The following is a 19,723-nucleotide window of genomic DNA, read 5'->3' as shown; positions in this document are numbered from 1 at the left end:
AACACAATCCATAAAACCTAACTTTTAACTTATACAGATCTAAAGTAAATAAAAAAGTAAATCTGATGTATCTGCATTCTCCAATGTCAACTCAGAAATTGGAAATCACAGTTTGCGATATGGTTCAACAGAAAAATATTAACGCTGCAAGCGAAAAGAATTTTCTATTAACCCTGATTGGGCGCAGCAGAAAAATGATGATTTTCTTTTTCGACAATGAACTTTTAACTGTTTAAAACGTTTTACCCACCTTCTGTTTTAGATCAAACTGACAGCGTCTTGACTCGTCCTCCTTCTCTTCATCACGGGAAATTCTCTGCTGAAGGTCAATGACCTCGCGACCCAGTTTGCTTCTCTCGCTGTCCAGCTGTTTCACCTGGCGGCGCAGGTCTTGGAGTTCACGTCTGGCATCAAGGCGGGCCTTCTCGACCTCACGCAGACTGGCACGAAGATCAGCTGCCTCTTTGGTGATAGCTCCCTTCTGTTCATCAAGGACTGCATGGAAAATAAAATTTTAGTTATGAACCAGTTTATGATTATACACAAGTAAAACATATCGAAAGAAACTTACTGGTCTGCATTGGTATCACTAAGAAGACAATAATTATACTCATAATAACTGGGAATCCAAATTAATTTCATCCAAAATTCCACGCAAACAGCTCTTATAAATTCTTTGACTTTATCCTCTACTGAAAATAAGCTATAATGTTGTATTTTTTTTTTCAAAGTCAAACATTAAACTCCTGTTTTTAGCAGTTTAAAAAAAGAACTTAAATATCACAATTATTATTCTCCTACAGACAAACTTATTAAATCATTAATATTCGTGGGGGGTTAATTTTCAAGACACGTTGTCTTATCATTTATGCAAAGTTATTTCAAAATCACTTCATGGATGGCAGAGTTATGGACCGGACATGAAACAGACCCTGTTAACCTTTGACCTCTAAGTGTGACCTTGACCTTGGAGCTAGGGGTCTGGGTCTTGCGCATGGCATGTTGACTCATTATGGTTAACATATTTTTATGCAAAGTTATTTCAAAATCCCTTTATGTATGGCAAAGTTACAGCCCAGAAGAAAATTCACACGGATGCACGCACAGACTGACAGACAGACAGAGTGATTTTAATATGCCCACCTTTGGGGGCATAAAAAACCCATATCTAATGTGTGGCAACACTCACCTGCAGCTCTCTGTCTGGTATCGCCGAGAGCACGGTTCAGTTCAATCTTGTCAGTCTCGTTCTTCCTCACAGTGCTACGTAGTTCCTCGGCAGTCTTGCTCACGGCTTCCTTCTCTCTGATCTCATCATTCATGTTCCTCTTCAACTCTACCATATCCTTCCTGATCTGGTCCCTCTGTTCTTCCCCTGTTAACAAATATTTAATGCATTATACATATATGTTGTTTAACATAAAAATTGATCACTGCCTCTAAAGTATTCTTAAAATGTTAACAGTTTTATACCACAGGATGTAGAATGGAATTTGCAAATGGAGTATGAAACTTACCCACCGTTTGATAAGGACAACAAGTACAAACTTGAAACTGAATTGGGTAGTGTGTGGTGGGGGGATGCCGTGTTTGGATGGACTGGTGGTACATCTCCACAAATTATGCATGTTAGATCAAATGAATCATGAACTAATAGGGTGAGTTCTAGGTTATTTGCATTTGTCAGACACAGTAAATTGCTGCATTTGTTATTAGTGACTGTCAGAATCAGTTTTAAAACTTCATTGAATAGCAAATACTAATCAACATTTACAGATTATTTGTTTTTTAAAACCCCCAAAAAACCTGAAAACAATTAAAATGATTTTTTTTTAAATATTAAAATTGTGCTGTCAAACAGTGACAATAAATATTACAGCTGGACAAACAAGCACCAACCTTCTCTGATTCTCCTGTTGGCTTCAATAAGGTCACGTCTGATGTTATCTCGTGTTTCCTCAACAAGTTTCAGTTGCACCTTCAACTCTCCGACCTCTCGCATGGCAGCCTCTTTCTGGCGTTCAACATCTCTGATCTGATTGGTCAGATTCTTGCACTCCTTCTCATGGTTTTCACTGTATGAAAAAAATAAGTTTCGATTCAAATGTTGGCAATAAATCTGTATAGATTAATATCAAACTTGTGGAATATTTGTCACAAAGGCTTAGACTGGTTGTGTCTACAATCATTTCAAATAAAGTCAAACTTGGAAGAGAATTCACTACATTTGTTTAAAACACCCTTTAACCCCTTACAAACTGATGTACTACAATCAAAAAGTTGCCAACCAGACAGATAATATTTGTCATTTCTTGAAAGACATTAAATGTTTTTTTGGTATTATGGTATTCCTGAGCTATATGACAGATCACTTATAAAACGGGGTCCAAACTTCAATCTTTAAATCTATGTTACAAAGACAGATAAAAAAAAAATTCAAGAAAACCTGAAAAACATTCAACACTTTCAACTCATATAATATAAATCACAGAGATTTTCAGATGGAAACAATTGAAGCTTAATCACATGTTAACTTGTAAAACAAGAGGACCATGATGGTCCTGAATCGCTCACCTGTCCCAACATGACCCAGTTTTGAACTGAGTATGACGTCCTTTTTTTTCTATTATTTGACATAGTGACCTAGTTTTTGAGCTCATGTGACTCAGTTTTGAACCTGACCTAGCTGTCATAAAGATGAACATTCAGACCAACTTTCATACAGATCCCATGAAAAATATGGCCTCTAGAGAGGTCACAAGGTTTTTTCATTATTTGACCTACTGACCTAGTTATTGATGGCACGTGACCCAGTTTCGAACTTGACCTAGATATCATCAAGGTGAACATTCTGACCAATTTTCATGAAGATCCATTCAAAAGTATGGCCTCTAGAGAGGTCACAAGGTTTTTCTATTTTTAGACCTAATGACCTAGTTTTTGACCGCAGCTGACCCAGTTTCAAACTTGCCCTAGATATCATCAAGATGAACATTCAGACCAACTTTCATACAGATCCCATGAAAAATATGGCCTCTAGAGAGGTCACAAGGTTTTTCTATTATTTGACCTACTGACCTAGTTTTTGAAGGTACATGACCCAGTTTCAAACTTGACCTAGATATCATCAAGGTGAACATTCTGACCAATTTTCATGAAGATCTTGTGAAAAATATGGCCTCTAGAGAGGTCACAAGGTTTTTCTATTTTTAGACCTACTGACCTAGTTTTTAACCACAGTTGACCCAGTTTCGAACTTGGCCTAGATATCATCAAGATGAACATTCAGACTAATCTTCATACAGATCCCATGAAAAATATGGCCTCTAGAGAGGTCACAAGGTTTTTTTATTATTTGACCTACTGACCTAGTTACTGATGGCACGTGACCCAGTTTCAAAACTGACCTAGATATCATCAAGGTGAACATTCTGACCAATTTTCATGAAGATCCATTCAAAAGTATGACCTCTAGAGAGGTCACAAGGTTTTTCTATTTTTAGACCTAATGACCTAGTTTTTGACCGCAGCTGACCCAGTTTCGAACTTGACCTAGATATCATCAAGATGAACATTCAGACCAACTTTCATACAGATCCCATGAAAAATATGGCCTCTATAGAGGTCACAAGGTTTTTCTATTATTTGACCTACTGACCTAGTTTTTGAAGGCACGTGACCCAGTTTCGAACTTGACCTAGATATCATCAAGGTAAACATTTTGACCAATTTTCATGAAGATCTTTTGAAAAATATGGCCTCTAGAGAGGTCACAAGGTTTTTCTATTTTTAGACCTACTGACCTAGTTTTTGACCGCACGTGACCCAGTTTCGAACTTGACCTAGATATCATCAAGATAAACATTCTGACCAACTTTCATAAAGATCCCATGAAAAATGTGACCTCTAGAGAGGTCACAAGCAAAAGTTTACGCACGGACGCACGGACGGACGACGGACGCTGCGCGATCACAAAAGCTCACACTGTCACTTTGTGACATGTGAGCTAATGATTAAGAATAATTATTTCTATAACTTCATTCCATACCATGTTTCCTCAAACTGGGACCTGAAGTTCTTTAGCTCGGACTGGAGGGAGTTGATGTTGCTGCGGTCTTGTTCCTGGCGGGCCTGAGATTCGCGCTTGAGTCTCTCATACTCAACATTCGCTCCAGCCAGCTCCATGTTCAAATTGTTATTCTTCTCCAACAAAGTGCTCTTCTCTTGTTCCAGCAGAGAAATTGTCTGGAATTTAAGAAATTGTTAATTGAGTTATACTACATGTATTGTAGACTGAATTATGCAACATGTTTAAGGTAGTGGGTCTACTATGAAAATCAGCATTTTTGTTTATGTATTCTCTCTATGCGAGTTGTCACAAAAATTATTTTTCTTTTATGGCAGAAAGATGCCAAAATAGCGTACAAAAATGCGTAATCACACTGAAATTTCAGAGAGTCATTACCAATTCACTACCTTAACTCAAAATTTGACCTTTATATATATTCTTCAACCAGTGCAAAGCTAGCAACATTTAAAGAGACGAAGCTGGTTAATTATTATGACTGACTTAAGTTTTCCAGTCATTTAGGCCATGAATGCTCAAACCCATTACAGCAAACAGTTAAAATATGGTTATCATAAAATCATTGATACTTTCAATAATGATAACATGCAATTATCTTTTTATTAAACAGGGAGATAAAAAATGAACTCAGACCTCCACCTTAAGGTAACCCTACACTCTCTTTATGACTAAGAACACTATTTACATACTTGTACATATTTACTTCCATTATCGTGCATGTAATCGGCAAAAGTTACAATCTTTCGCTTCTCTTTAGCACATTGTGCACACTGTGCTTTCCCTTTAAACATTTTAGTATATGTTTCAACAAACTTCTTGAGCTGAAATTCACCCTTTTCTTGACACTTAATGCTCTCCTTTTAAACCTATCCTGTATACATTTAATTATCTAAAATTCTTCTGAAACTTCTCTGTTTTGCAGACCATTATCTAACTTGTAATATCATTAAATGTAACTGTTTTAGAAAATATTACTGCAATTTTATTTTTTTATATGTTCTTCTTAACACTTAGTTTTCTCAGCAGCATATATTTATTTCTGAATATGTTTACACGTATTTCAAATTCATTTTTTCATCTTATAAAACTTTCCAGGTCATATTTCTTTTTTTGAAGTATTCTGTTCAGTATTTTATTTAAAACACTATGTTATATCCATTCTGAATCTTATTTGATAAGCTTTAAATATGTAATCCTCTTTTTGCAGCAAACAGAAGATGTAATTCCCTTTTTTTTTAAAATACGTTACGATGACCTATTTATCCATTAGACTAAGTGTACTTCAACATTTCATATATCAAATTTGTGGATCTCAATAACAAAATATTTGGCAATCTGTGAAATCAACAATTAAAAAAATCACTTGAATCTAAGCCAAATATCTATGCATTTTTTTCTCGAGTCACTAGATATTCTATATACACATATGATACATCCCCTTTTAAAAAGGCAATTTTCTGAAAAATAAAAATTGGCAACTCTAGCTGATCTTTTGTTATGGTCATAAAATTGTCCCATTCATAGATTTATTTTTCAATGTTATAAAATAAAATTTCAAACACCTGGCATTTGTGAAAAGAATACTTATAGTTTATTGAAAAAGCACAGCACTTTCATTATAAGTATAAACATAATGTATTAGTAATGCAGGATATTTGCAATAACAATAATAACCAAACATAAAAAACTCATCAAAGAAACACCTTTCACCAAATTTGCATTCAATTTAAAGGTATTTACCGGTTTTAATACTTTCATATTTATCAATGCATCAATTGACAGAAAGTATCATTTAATAACCATTTGCTGTATAATATCACCACTGTGCTATTACTGTAGTTTGCTTTAGAAGATTTAGTACATGCCTGCTTTGGAGTGTGCACTTTCAAGCATTTAACTGTAATTTTCATTGAATAGGTAGGTTAAATATCCTTTTCTGAACATCTCAAGTGAACCATTTTCAAATATTATGCCCAACACTTTCAGTAGATCCTTTTATACATTCTTGATTAAAAGCTTCTTTTCTTCATTGCTTTTCTTTCTATCTGATATTTTATTCTTTTTATTTGATATCTTATTCTTTCTATTTGATATTTTATTCTTTCTATTTGATATCTTATTCTTTCTATTTGATATTTTATTCTTTCTATTTGATATCTTATAACAAGATAATGTCAATATTGCATGACACATGCCACCTGAAAATGCTTGATAGTATTATCCAATCTGGCTCCCAAGTCTTTAACACCAGGGTCATAAAAACACTACTTTTACCTACCTGTTGTCTATCATTCTCTGCCATGAGGAGAGAGTTATCCCTTTCTCTGGACAGAGCAGATATTTGTTCTTCAGAATCCTCCTGCAGTTTGTTATAGTTCTGTTGCATTTCTTCCTTCTCAAGGGCATGCTTGTGCAAGATTGATTCTCGCTCGTTCTCCAACTCAGCTCTCTGGCGGTCCTATGAAAGAGACAGAACTGTTTGATTACACTATTTGAAAAAAAGCTAACATAAACTAGTTAATAAAATGAGGATTTTCTGACTAGAAAAAATATAAAGTACTAGTAGTTAAATGACCTGAAAATGTTATTTGGCAGCAATATACACAACTTTGCTTTACCAGATCGTGCTGAAGACAAAATATTTGGAACAGATGGCTAGAAATGGCAACATGAAAGGTCTCCCCTATCTGGAGAAATAGAAATTTAAATTGGGAATAGCTGGTCTAGTACTTAAAGTGTCAGACACATAACCCAAGGGTCCTCATATGGCACAAGTACTGGTTTTCACGAAGCAGACCCAAGAGTGGTTTTAAAAAGATTGAAGCTTTCATCACAACTGAGCTAATTACATTAGCATAAATATAACAACACCACCATAGTAGTCTAAGTAACAATGAATGGCAGGCATCATACCTTTTCCCTCATAAGTCTATCAACATCATCCTCATGAGCCTGTTTCTCCTGTGTGAGAGCCATCTGCATGTCTCTCTCCAGCTGTGCCAGGCGTTTCTGGAGATCCTCTCTCGAGTGATCATACTTATCAAGGTCAGCGTCCTTCTCTTTCACAAGGCGGGCAATCTCACCTAGTGTTATAAAATATTGGTTATGACATTTACAAAACCATACTCAACCATAAACTTTGGTAGTCTTTAGATGAACAGTGAAAGACTAGCAAGTTTGCTTCTGCACATGGATCATTTTAAGACAAAGAAGTTCAACATTCAAGAACGAATAAAAATCTCTGCAAGGATACCTTAGGAAGAAAATGTATGCTGTAATTCATACAGTTTTTTTCACTTTCAAATATACAGTTCAGATCATTTCCGAACACAGTAATACTTACAAAACACCTATTCTTCTAAGAACTTTATGCATAACCTCTGTTTATATCATAATTACCTTGAAGGTTCTCCTTTCTGACCAGGAGGTCTTGGTTTTCAACCTCAAGTTGTTGTTTCTTAACCTCAAGCTGAGCAAGATTATTGGCAGACTCGTATAAGTTGCCCTCGAGGCCTTCCTTGTCCATACGGAGGGCAGCAATGAGCTCACTCTGTTGTCGGTTCTCACGTTCAGTGGCAGTGACCTTAAATTTGTACAAAGAAACCACTGCATAACAGGAACCAGTCAACAATACCAGAAAACAATACTGAATTTGGACATGAAGAAATGGATATTGAACTTTGATATACTGACATAGAAGAAAATATGGAAAGAATCTCTAAGGGTGAAGAAAATTTTGTTGTTGTTATTTTTCATTGCTTATGAAACATGTACAATAAATTCTCCCTTACTGCAGGGTGAGGCCTTCACTATCCTGGTAACTTTGTGTGGTTTTGTAGAATTCAACATTGCTGTTCAAATTCCTTCACAAAGTTCTTCTGTCTCGGAAATCCTGTGAAATGTAGATATCATGCTCGAAACTAAGCGCCCAATCTGTATTATATTAATAATTAATATATATATAACTACAGCTGAAAAATGTTTACTCAAAATCAGCTAAATCCTAACTAAATCAAGTTCTAAACATCTGTATGATAATTTTATTTGATTTTTAATGTTTTAAAATTGATGACGTAATTTCAAAATTGAAAGCATTGTGTTGCTATTTAGATCTTGTATCCTTTGTAAAAGGTAAGGGCATGAAGTCTTGATTATGAAAAAAGGGAGGTAAATCATAACATTTAGAAGATTGTGTAGACAGTGATATACTTACAGCATTAAGTTGCTCTGTTACATCGGCCTTCTCACGGTTAAGAATATGGATCTCCTCCTCGAGCTGTTGTCGGGTCATCTCACTGAGCTCCAGAGTCTGGTTCAAACCTTGAGAATGTACATAAATAGCATCAATACCACAATGTATATACAGTCCAACACTGTTTGCTTGATCTCAACACCATTTGTTCTGTTATTGCTGGTTCAAGCCATCCAACAATATACCTAATATAGGGATTTTTGGCTGGACATGACAATGAGTTCTAGCGCTGGGTGATGTTTGAATTAAAAGTGTTCAAGTGAATGAAGTTTGACTGTAATAATATAGCAAGGAAATAATTGAGCCGCGCCACGGGAAAACCAACATAGTGGCTTTGCGACCAGCATGGATCCTGACCAGACTGCGCATCCGCGCAGTCTGGTCAGGATCCATGCTGTTCGCTAACGGTTTCTCTTAGGCTTTGAACGCAAACAGCATAGATCCTGACCAGACTGCGCGGATGCGCAGGCTGGTCTGGATCCATGCTGGTCGCAAACCCATTATGTTGGTTTTCTCATGGCATGGCTCAATTATGTATCATTTATATTGGCAGGAATACTGTCAGTGCTACTAATTCAATGTTTTTAATCGTTATCTATGACACTGACTTAACTTTATTTCAGGTTTTGGTGCACTGACTTTGCAATTCCTGCATAAAATGTTATTTGTTCCATGTTTTGATTGATTTTTGCACAAAGATAACCTTAGTTACTGAAAATCATTATGGTTGTTCTTAATGTTATTCTGTTTATTTCTATGTTACCTTTGAAAAATGATGGCAGAAGACCCCCCAGTGCATTTCCTGGAATTTCTTAAGTGATGGGCTGACATATTGGTAGAGCCACTGACCTTTCACATGCCAACCGTTTCATCACATGACACTCCAATCAGGAGTTAAACTTGCAAAGGTGTTGGGCAAGTGGATCGAAGCCTGGCACCTTACTCTGCAATGCAGGTCCCAAAGTTTCTAGTCCTGAAACAATTGAAATCTTACCAGCTTTTTCAGTGTCAAGGTCCATCTTTTCTTGCTCAACACGAACCAGCTCTTCACGGATACCAGTACGTTCCTGTTCCAGGGCTTGTTTCTCACCATACACAGCAGCCTTTTCAGCTTCCATCTAAATAAAACAACAACTGAATCATTTACCCAAACAGTCTTTAACTATTGAAAATACTTTTTAGATTTATTACATTATCATCCCATATGGCAGTTTACATTCCTATCTGAGGCTACCTACTGTAAAATCATTTATTTTCGTGGAAAAAAAATTTTGATTCTGTCCAAAATGACTTTTTTGTCAGGATATAAATTTATAGACTTCTGCTTATCAAGGAAAAAAAAAGAGGCAATTTTTCTTGTTTGTCGAGATTTAATTTTGTTGATTGACGCATCCATGAAAATTATTCCCCTGCTAAAATGAATGATTTTGCAGTATTTCATGTGAGAAAGCAGAAACCCTTTTCAGCTGTCGTTCAGACATAGGTAGAAACAAGATATTAAAGCAGATGTAATGGTAATATTAAAAGTTGGCTAATGCAAGCAGAATGCTCAGGTTTCTCATACAAATGTACCATGATCTCCATCAGAAATTCTCTTTCATACCACCCTGTTCAGGGATGAGAAAGAAGAAAGGTCTAGGGGCCTTCAAATAAAGATGATCACAATTACCTGCATAATGATTCTGTTCAGCTCAATCTTGTCCTGACCAAGGCCTTCGTTCAGTGCCTGCATCTTGGCGAGGGCGTCCTTGAGGGCAGCCTCCTCCGAGCGAGACTTGTGGAGCTCTCCCTCAAGCTCAGTCTTCACCATTTCAGCCTTGGCGTGAGCCTCGCCTAGAAATGTTCCATGTATTATGATATCCTGAATACATGTATCATATGCAAAAATGCATTAAGTTGGTGCATCAATAATGACAATTGGCAATCTCTGAACTATCTTACATAATATCTTTATGAAATTTTAGTTTTCCCAACAGGAACTTTCAGCCAAGTGCTGAAAAAAAGCTATATCATGGCTTAAAATTCGAAAATAGCATACAAGAGTAAGGATCCATGGAATCTTCGACTGTCATTACAAATCAACTACCATTACTATTATCTTCAAACTGTTTTCAAAATTTGATTGAGTTGTCTCCCTTTCTGCTTAGAAAAGTAGCCAACAAGCATCCATAAATGTGGTTTATTTACAAAAAATTATACAAGTCAATTAACTTTTTCTTATCATCCTTAACCTGTATTCAAATTTCAAGTATTCAATTCACAGAATATATCCAGAAGCTCTGAATGTTTTGAATTAATAGTATTTTTTTCTCCAAGGTTTAATTTCTTTTTGACCTAACAAAAACATTTACCAAAGTTAACAAAATCTGTACAGTTCATATTCACTTACCGACTTCCTGTCGCTGTTGGTCCAGCACCTCTTTGTCAAGAAGTGCCCTGTTCAGAGCCTCCTTTGTGGCAACCAGTTCCTCCTTCAAGCTGGAATTCTTGTGCTCCTGCTGCTCAATGATACGCTGGCTGTAAATGTCAGAAACAAGCATTATAAAACCCGCTGAAATCGGATGACTAAATCTTGTATACACCAGGGATGTCCAAGTATAAGAGAGATATAAACAAACTTACACTGTCTTTAATGTATGGTTCATATTTTCATCAATATTCTTACATAGTAGAATTCCGCTCCTTTGAAGTACAGCATCTTAAACCTTTAAAGGAAGCAATGGTACAATGTCTGCCATCAACAGCAGAAACTTCAAGTTCAAAGGGGAGCGGTGGTCTAGTGGATAAGGTGTCAGCCGTTCAATCCAGTGGTTGTTGGTTAGAGCCCCACTGGGGTCACGACCATGACTTCTCATATGACACCAGTACTGGTTTTTCCAGAAAGCGGACTCGAGAGTGGTGCCAATAAGCTTGAAGCTTTCATCACAATCAAGTTAAAACGAATTAGTATAAACTAAAGTTCAAAACCCCACCAAGAGTGTTATTCTTGCATCCTAATAAGAGTCTCCTAAGTACTTGGCTCAACATCATAAATGGACGATCAATCTAAAATCTCAGGCATCTGATTTGCTGATTCTATGCTCAGTTTAAAAATTGGACAATGGCATTGCTGGATTCTGAAACTCCTCTCCAAACTAAGTTTTATAACCTATGAACCAGATTTTTCTGTGACAGTGAATACAAGATTAATTCTCAAAAGCTCCAAGCTTTCTTACTTTTAAGCTTTATCAGAAAAACACATGTGTAAACCTATGAGTTTAAATAGAACAGCAAGAATGATATTAATGTGCATGTGAATTTGTAGGAATTTATTGTATATAACAGCTTTATTGACTCACCATCTCTCATTCTCCTTGATCTGTCTATCCTTGTCCTTGGTGATATCATCTTTGTCGTCCTCGAGGTTATCTCTCTGTCTCTGCAGTTCAGAATTTGCTGCCTGAAGTTTCTCATTCTCGCTGTTCAGCTGCTCAATCTGCTCATTCAGTTCGTTGCGGACCCTCTCAAGCTGTTGTTTCTCCGAGCTTGTCAGACCGAGTGCGTTCTTTACACGATCTCTATCACGGGTGGTGTCCTCGCGGTCCCTTCTCCTAAAATCATCAAAAACATTTCTTTACAAAGCTTTTATACATTATTTAATTAATCTATTTCATGTCACCCAAAAAAAGTATTTGGGTTAATAAAAAAATAAAATAAACAAATGAGAAAGTCTGAACTGAAATCTGTGGAAAACTGCATTTTGCTATAATTTACCCTGATACAAGTCCTGACACAAAGCTAGCAACTAAATAGTCAGTTTATACAAGGTCAACAACTTTAAACATTGCTGTCTGAACAAAACATACAAAAACAATGTTTCGCTCTCCAAAATTGAAACATTTTTTTTCTGTAAGCACTTACACTAGTCACATTTTCAACTGTGACTAAAAATTGTTACTATGGCTACATGTCTTAAAGAATGCAAATATAACATACGAAATGTCTAGGTCTTCCTTCAGGTTCAGGATCTGTAGTTCCAATCGTCTCTTCTCATTTTCCATGTCATCCATCAGCTTCTTCTGTGCAGCGTTATGATCTTTCTGCGCCGCCAACTTGGCACGGCACTCTGCGACCTGCAACTGTCTCTTGTTGAGGGCAGCTTGGACGGCCGAGAAAGTTGCATCGGCAAAAGCTGGTGACCTAGTTCTGTCAAGAGGTGACTTGGAACGTGCGCGGAGAGTTGGTGACTTGGCACGTGCAACCGGAGATGTAGAACGTGCTCTTGACAAAGTTGTCTCCCCTTCAACAGGCATTTCTTCATCAGCATCATTAAGGACTGACTCTGCGATACTTCTGAGTGCGTTGTGAAGGGACTCTGTTTCATCGCGGATTGCTCTAGACATCTCGGACTCCTGAAAACATGATGCAGTTTTTCAGTCAACATTTAGTCAGTATGCGTAACAACTAAAAAGTCTGGCTTACATTTCCGTTAAGTGTCACTCAGTGATATATTCTGAATACTAGAGCAACAAGAATGTTTCAATAAATTATGCTTTAGGAAACATGTCAAGGATCATTAAACATGATTTCCATTATCTTTTCATAATAATTAAAACACATTTCAAACAAACTGCATGTAATTAACCACTAACACAAACTGCTGAAAACTGTACATGTTGACAATAATTATGTTAAATACACTGATCATTTTCAGGTTAGACTGAAATTTTAAAGAAGAAGAAGAAGAAAACTTACTGAAAATTACTAATATTTGTAAGAATATTTGTTTGTTCAAGTGCAAGATCAAAATATATTTCAACAAGTGAACAACAGATGCAACATTTTCATATGTGGCATAGCCACAAGTGAAAATGTAATATCCAATGTACATGAGTGTAAGATACCTGATCAACAAATTTTCTTTTTATTACAGGCATGTTTCTTGTATGGTTTTAACTAGATCTTGTATATTGTATATTCTTCACCCACTGATAAATATATTTCATATTTTTCGCTGTGAAATTATCAGATACATTTGTATATTTCTCTATAATATTTCAAAAATCCACTAAATGACATGTACTAAATGACCCGTGCCATGAGAAAACCAGCATAATTGGTTTGCGACCAGCATGGATCCAGAACAGCCTGCGCATCCGTGCAGTCTGGTCAGGATCCATGCTGTTCGCTAACAGTTTCTCCAATTCCAGTAAGCTTTAAAAGCGAACAGCATGGATCCTGACCAGACAGCGCGGATGCGCAGACTGGTCTGGATCCATGCTGGTCGCAAACCCACTATGTTGGTTTTCTCGTGGCACGGCTCAAATCAATTTTGGATGTTTTCAATGGTTTTAACAAAATGTTGTATATTTGAAATTTTTTCACCTACTGAAATCTCTATTTCATATTTTTCACTGTGAAATTATCAGATACATGTCTATATTTCACACTAATATTTCAAGAATTCCTTAAAGAACATGTAATAAGTGAATTTTACATCAATTTTTTATCACTTACATGCATATCAGCAAAGGATCTCTCCCCTGCTTTCAGTTCGAGATGCTCAACAGCGCGACGCAGGTTACTGACAGTCTTATCCTTCTCTTCAAGTTGGATCTTCAATTTCTCATTGGACATTGTCAGTTCATTCACCCTGAAATCAAGGGAGACAACTACATGGTTTATTTTCTTCCAATCAAGGGAGACAACCATGCATTGCAGCTCAAGGGAAACAAATCGAATAAAGATTTTCATTAAAACAATGTTCTCATTTTCTTTTTCTTTGGAAATCCCACATTTAAAGACTGCAATTGATTTATCTTATTTTCATTAAAAAGTGTTCAAAGGATCTGTTGTAAAAAAAATTTTGATTTAAAAATAGAAGTCCTCTGTCTCATTTAATTTTAAACAACATGGAAATCTAGTTATATTAGCATGTTATACTCCTTGTAAATTGCTAATGGTATTTTCAAAGTAAATACATATAGCCAATTTATCATTGTACAAGTTTTTGCGCTACAAGACATTTCAAGAGAGTAAATATGCTGTCTGCATACAGTTTCAATACAGTCTGCCTATAACTTGCCGTAGCAGACACAAGAGATTAAATTGCCAGCAATGAAAGTGGACCACTTTTCAAACTTTTTTTCTGACCCTTTATTTGTTACACTAATAGTGCATAGAAATAAATATATGACAGCTCCTCAATTTATTAACTTTATAAAATGATGTACCTACTTGAAAATAATCCATCAGCTCTTGTCTCAAAATCTTTTGCTTATTTAAACATGAAAAAGATATTAGCCCTTATCATGCTGGACACGATTGATTCTGCCTTTGCGACCAGTGTAGATCATGATCAGCCTGCACATCCATGCAGTCTGATCATGATCTGCACTGTTCGCCATTCAGTCAGTGTGTGTGTGTGTGTTCAGGTTTAACGTCTTTTTCAACAATTTTTCAGTCATATAAACGACGGTGTCTACTTGTAGCAGTGAGCACAATGCCCAACTTTATAGTGCTGCCTCACTGGAATATCACGCCGTAGACACGTGGCATGATACCCCACCCAGTCACATTATACTGACACCGGGCTGACCAGTCCTAGCACTATCCCCTTAATGCTGAGCGTCAAGCGAGGAAGCTGCTAGTACCATTATTTATGTCTTTGGTATGACGCGGCTGGGGATCGACCTCCCGCACTCGAAGCTGACGCTCTACCACTAGGCTACCGAGGCAGTCATTCAGTCAGTAAAATTTTGGAAAGCACCCCTTTAAACAGTTAATGGTACTGTCCAAAGTTCATTATAGAAATTTAGCAGGATACAGGTTAAGACACTAGTAAAAGTATTTCATGCTTTGCATTCAGCTCAGCATAAAAATGCTGAACATTTCAATTTTAGGCAATAAAAATGTTTTCTGTCATTTTGTACACAATGCCCAAGAACTGTCAATTTCACAATATTCTGTCTTACCAGCACATAAATAGCAAAAAAGTTGAAACTGTAACAAATTTAGCTTCTTTTAGGGGCATAAATAGGATAAAAAAAAATCATCAATGAATAATTTTGTTAATAATCACTTCTTGGACCATTTAATCTTAGCTTATTAGCTTATTAATGCCATGACCATTAGGCACAACACTAGCAGTGACTCTTTAATAGCGTAAGCAAAATGAAATCTCACATATTTAAAAAAAAAAAATGTAGCTGTTCCACACCAGTACAAGATCAAGAAATACTTCAGTGCATCAATCAACACGGCTGAACAGTATTTTAGTTACAGATTTTTGTTGGGTTTAGCATCCCACCGACACAATTGTAGGTCATATGGCAACTTTCCAGCTCTGATGGTGGAGGAAGACCCCAGGTGCCCCTCCGTGCATTATTTCGTCACGAGCGGGCACCTGGGTAGAACCACCGACCTTCCGTAAGCCAGCTGGATGGCTTCCTCACATGAAGAATTCAACGCCCCGAGTAAGGCTCGAACACACATCAATGAGGGGCAAGTGATTTGAAGTCAGCAACCTTAACCACTTGGCCACGGAGGCCCCTTTTAGTTACAGATAGCTTAACAGAAAACTGTCATAACTTCTCCTTTATTTAATATTTTCTGTTCAACCTTTGTTATATTATATAATGGCAGTCAGTTAACTTAATCAGAGCTCCTTGGTTCTGTATCAGTACTGATCTGTCCCCTGCAAGTAACTCACAACTGCTCCACATGAATCAGAGGTGAAGGATCAAAGAGTTCAGGCAAGTCATCTTAAGGCAATTCCTCACGGAGCACATTGAATTTCATATCTTACAAGTATCAAACTTACATCCTCCAGACCTACCTACTGGGGTAACTAGCCAGGCTGGCTGCCCCAAACAGGGGTAAGTCATTTGGCCGCTATGGTCAGAATTTAGCGTAAGCAGTTCAAGAAGATAGCTACAACTCAGTAAGGATCAAACATTACATACCTTGCATTAAGCTCGGCACTGTGAGCATCGTAGCGGGCCTGGAGCTCTGCAGCCTCACGGCGGGCATCTCTCAACTGGCTCTCAATGGACTGACGTTCACCTAAAGCCCGGTCCATTGCAACCTGAACATAAAAGCAAATGAAACTTTAAAACTATTGTACTATGCACTGTCCTCGAAACAATTTTCCCCTCACTTACCATTTTAGCAAGAGAAAAACATATATTTATGTTATGACTCATAACAAAACGATACAAAAAGTAGAACCATTTTAACATATTTCAGAACAATTTGATTTTACAGGTCAATTTTACACACGATTTTTCCTGGTTATATTTTTTTACGTTTTGACGGCATTTCTATTCAGTACACGTTCTACAAAAACATCCATTTTTATCAAACTCGACGATCTTGAAAATAATAAAAAATAAAAATATCCAGTAACTTCGGCAAACACTTAAATCTCGAGAGCCTGAAAATCTTACTATAAAATGCTTATATTCAACAAGAACAACTTAAATCTATTAAACATATTTACTAAATCAAATGGAGAACTAAATATTGCAGAAAAAGCAAATAAAGGGTTGAAACAGTTAATCCTAAACCCTAATATCTACCATTTGAAGGAGATTTTCTCTCACACACTGTAAAATTAATACAAAAACTTAATTACTCCAATGGATTAACACTACAACCATTAAACACTGAAAATGTGTTACAGTACATGTCTGAACTTATATTTACTTGACTGACTTATAATTGTATATCTGTGAGTTCAGTTGAACCCATACAACATGGAATAAATTACAGATTTCCATGTATGAGCAGTGTTGGTCAAATATATCAAAACAAAATTTCACTCTTGGTGTAAGTGGTGTGACAAAAGATTTAGCTCTTTTTAAAAAGATTTTTCATAAAACTGCCTGAGAAGCAAACAGGATAATGAGATTTTTAAAGATGAACTATCTGATTTTAAAGCTCTTCAATAAAACAATATTTGAGCCGTGCCATGGGAAAACCAACATAGTGGCTTTGCAACCAGCATGGATCCAGACCAGCCTGCGCATCCGCGCAGTCTGGTCAGGATCCATGCTGTTCGCTAACAGTTTCTCTAATTGCAATAGGCTTTGAAAGCGGACAGCATGGATCCTGACCAGACTGCGCGGATGCGCAGGCTGGTCTGGATCCATGCTGGTCGCAAACCCACTGTGTTGGTTTTGTCATGGCACGGCTCATTTCATGATAAGTTCACAAAATGCAGTACTGCAGTACAAAACCAATTAATTTTTGATTATGTTAGATGTCAAGAATAGGATTTTTAAAGCCTTACATCAAGACCACAATGTATTATCTTGGAGACCTATAATTTGCACTTATTAATAAAGACCTGCAAGAAATTCAGTAAGATTATTAGAGCTGCACCATAAGAAAACCAACATAGTGGCTTTGCGACCAGCATGGATCCAGATCAGCCTGTGCATCCGCGCAGGATCCATGCTGTTCGCTAATGGCTTCTCTAATAACAATAGGCTTTGAAAGCGAATAGCATGGATCCTGACCAGACTGGGCAGCTGCGCAGGCTGGTCTGGATCCATGCTGGTCGCAAAGCCACTATATTGGTTTTCTCATGGCATGGCTCAAATTTACATGACATCGGAAGTCAATTTCCACATTATTATTTTTTTAACTTTTTACTGATTGGGCAGGAAAACATGTTGATGAATACAGAATGGTGATATGGCACAAACCATGGTCAAACAATTTATATCAGAAGTCATGTGTCAATATCCTTTATATAATACTATCTCAAACTATCACCAGCTGATATTTGACAGAAATACAAATTTAACTGGCCATGTGAATGAATTTTTTTGTATGTGCTTATAATCAAAGTCATGTTCAACATCATTAAACATTCTATATCAAGATGTTCACACTGGGAAACATTATTCATAAATTTGGTTATTTTAAATATTGCTTTAAATAGTGACAGTTAATCTTTAAACATATCTTATTACTTTTACCCTTGAAATATACTTTCTTTTCAACAGTGAAATAAACATTTTCAACAAACGATAATTTATGATGCCTAATTAATCTCTAAAGTCTAACAAACATTTGTACACTGATTTTATTTCTCTCAAACATGCAATCTCTACAACCAGTCTGGGTTATTTTTTTAAGTGCTATCAGAAGCTTTACTTCAGAAAAACTGAGGTTCAATACTTATTCAATATTTATCGCCATATTTGTTTAAAGATTATTTTCACATTATGCATTTATTGTGCAATTTCTGCATCTATACTAACCAAATGTCCTCAAAAGAACTTTCATTCACCCTAATCTACCTAAAACTACCAAAATCCTGCTTATTATCGAAAGGGAAATCCTTATCAGTATAAATCAACATTTTCAGTATTTATTATTTGTATAGTCTTCCACTAAATTATTACAATCAAATCCCTAACACAAAAGAATCCAGGAACAATTTTAATCTTACATACATGATCATTATCGATCTAATCTTCAACCAAAGTAAAATTTTCATTATATTTTGGTTAAATTTATTTATGAGTCATGCGCAGTTATGTGCTTTAAACGTGGTATTCTTTGTTCTAATGAAAAGATTATTGTCAAACTCATGTGAAATTCAAACAAAGTACATTTTCCTAAGTTTGGAACTTACATTACCTTTCCTTTCAATTTATCTATTTTGCTACCCAACTTTCATCATTTTTAAACACAGAAAAGCAAAAGTATCAGATGCCACCACTGTGCTTATATAGAAACATCTCTGAAGACTTAAAAATGAATGGACACAGAAACAATTCAACTTCTTGCGTACAAAATCTTTTTAAGTTTTAAACACTGTTTTGTACCCAGTCCGGAACAGAAGATGTGTATTCTGTGACTGTCTATAATAATCAGAGTTAAAGGTAATTTTAAGGAAACATTCTGAGTAAGAACAAAAGTGTTTCTACCATATACTGCTATATTAACATCCCTAGGGTGTTACATTTCAAAAAGTGGGGATGTTTACTAAGGTTAGGGTGACGTCATTTCATTAATTTGCGAATATATACTGTTAACAGTATCTAACGGAAAAAGTTAGAGTAAATACCACTATTAAAGTGCACTGCAATGGTGACCTATATTTCAAGTAGACATATAACCGTACCTGTGACTGAGTTTCCGTGTTGCGATTGTTGGCATTCAAGTTGAGACAAGCTGTATGCATGCTTCGGGCCGCCTTTGTCACGTCCTGACGCACGTGAGACAGATCTCTCTCTGTAGCTGTCTTCAGCTCGCTGAAGTTGCGACGAAAAGCGACAACCGCACGCCACAGAGAGAGAAGACGGCCATGCTCCGCACTAAAGTAATCGTTGAAGCTCTGAAATAGGAAAAAAATCATGGGCATTTTATAAAACATTAGAATATAGTAC

At 36.4% G+C, this 19,723-nt stretch overlaps 1 protein-coding gene across 1 annotated transcript in view; it reads right to left on the bottom strand.

Moving 5' to 3' along the window:
- The window catches only part of LOC123527489 (rootletin-like), a 119,020-nt gene that overhangs the window by 27,310 nt on the left and 71,987 nt on the right, over nt 1-19,723 (bottom strand). The window contains exons 8-23 of the mRNA XM_053522623.1: nt 19,459-19,671; nt 16,283-16,404; nt 13,836-13,971; nt 12,315-12,730; nt 11,678-11,929; nt 10,729-10,856; nt 10,009-10,172; nt 9,334-9,457; nt 8,301-8,407; nt 7,487-7,733; nt 7,001-7,170; nt 6,366-6,545; nt 4,049-4,245; nt 1,900-2,075; nt 1,190-1,375; nt 251-495 (exon numbers count right to left, since the gene is read on the bottom strand). Coding sequence (XP_053378598.1) covers nt 251-495; nt 1,190-1,375; nt 1,900-2,075; nt 4,049-4,245; nt 6,366-6,545; nt 7,001-7,170; nt 7,487-7,733; nt 8,301-8,407; nt 9,334-9,457; nt 10,009-10,172; nt 10,729-10,856; nt 11,678-11,929; nt 12,315-12,730; nt 13,836-13,971; nt 16,283-16,404; nt 19,459-19,671 — 3,063 coding nt within the window. The remainder of the gene's footprint in view (nt 1-250; nt 496-1,189; nt 1,376-1,899; nt 2,076-4,048; nt 4,246-6,365; nt 6,546-7,000; nt 7,171-7,486; nt 7,734-8,300; nt 8,408-9,333; nt 9,458-10,008; nt 10,173-10,728; nt 10,857-11,677; nt 11,930-12,314; nt 12,731-13,835; nt 13,972-16,282; nt 16,405-19,458; nt 19,672-19,723) is intronic.

Source organism: Mercenaria mercenaria, chromosome 14, assembly GCF_021730395.1.
Source record: "Mercenaria mercenaria strain notata chromosome 14, MADL_Memer_1, whole genome shotgun sequence".
NCBI lineage: Eukaryota > Metazoa > Mollusca > Bivalvia > Venerida > Veneridae > Mercenaria > Mercenaria mercenaria.
The sequence above is the reverse complement of the archived record's forward strand: the minus strand, read 5'-3'. Positions and strand labels throughout refer to the sequence as shown.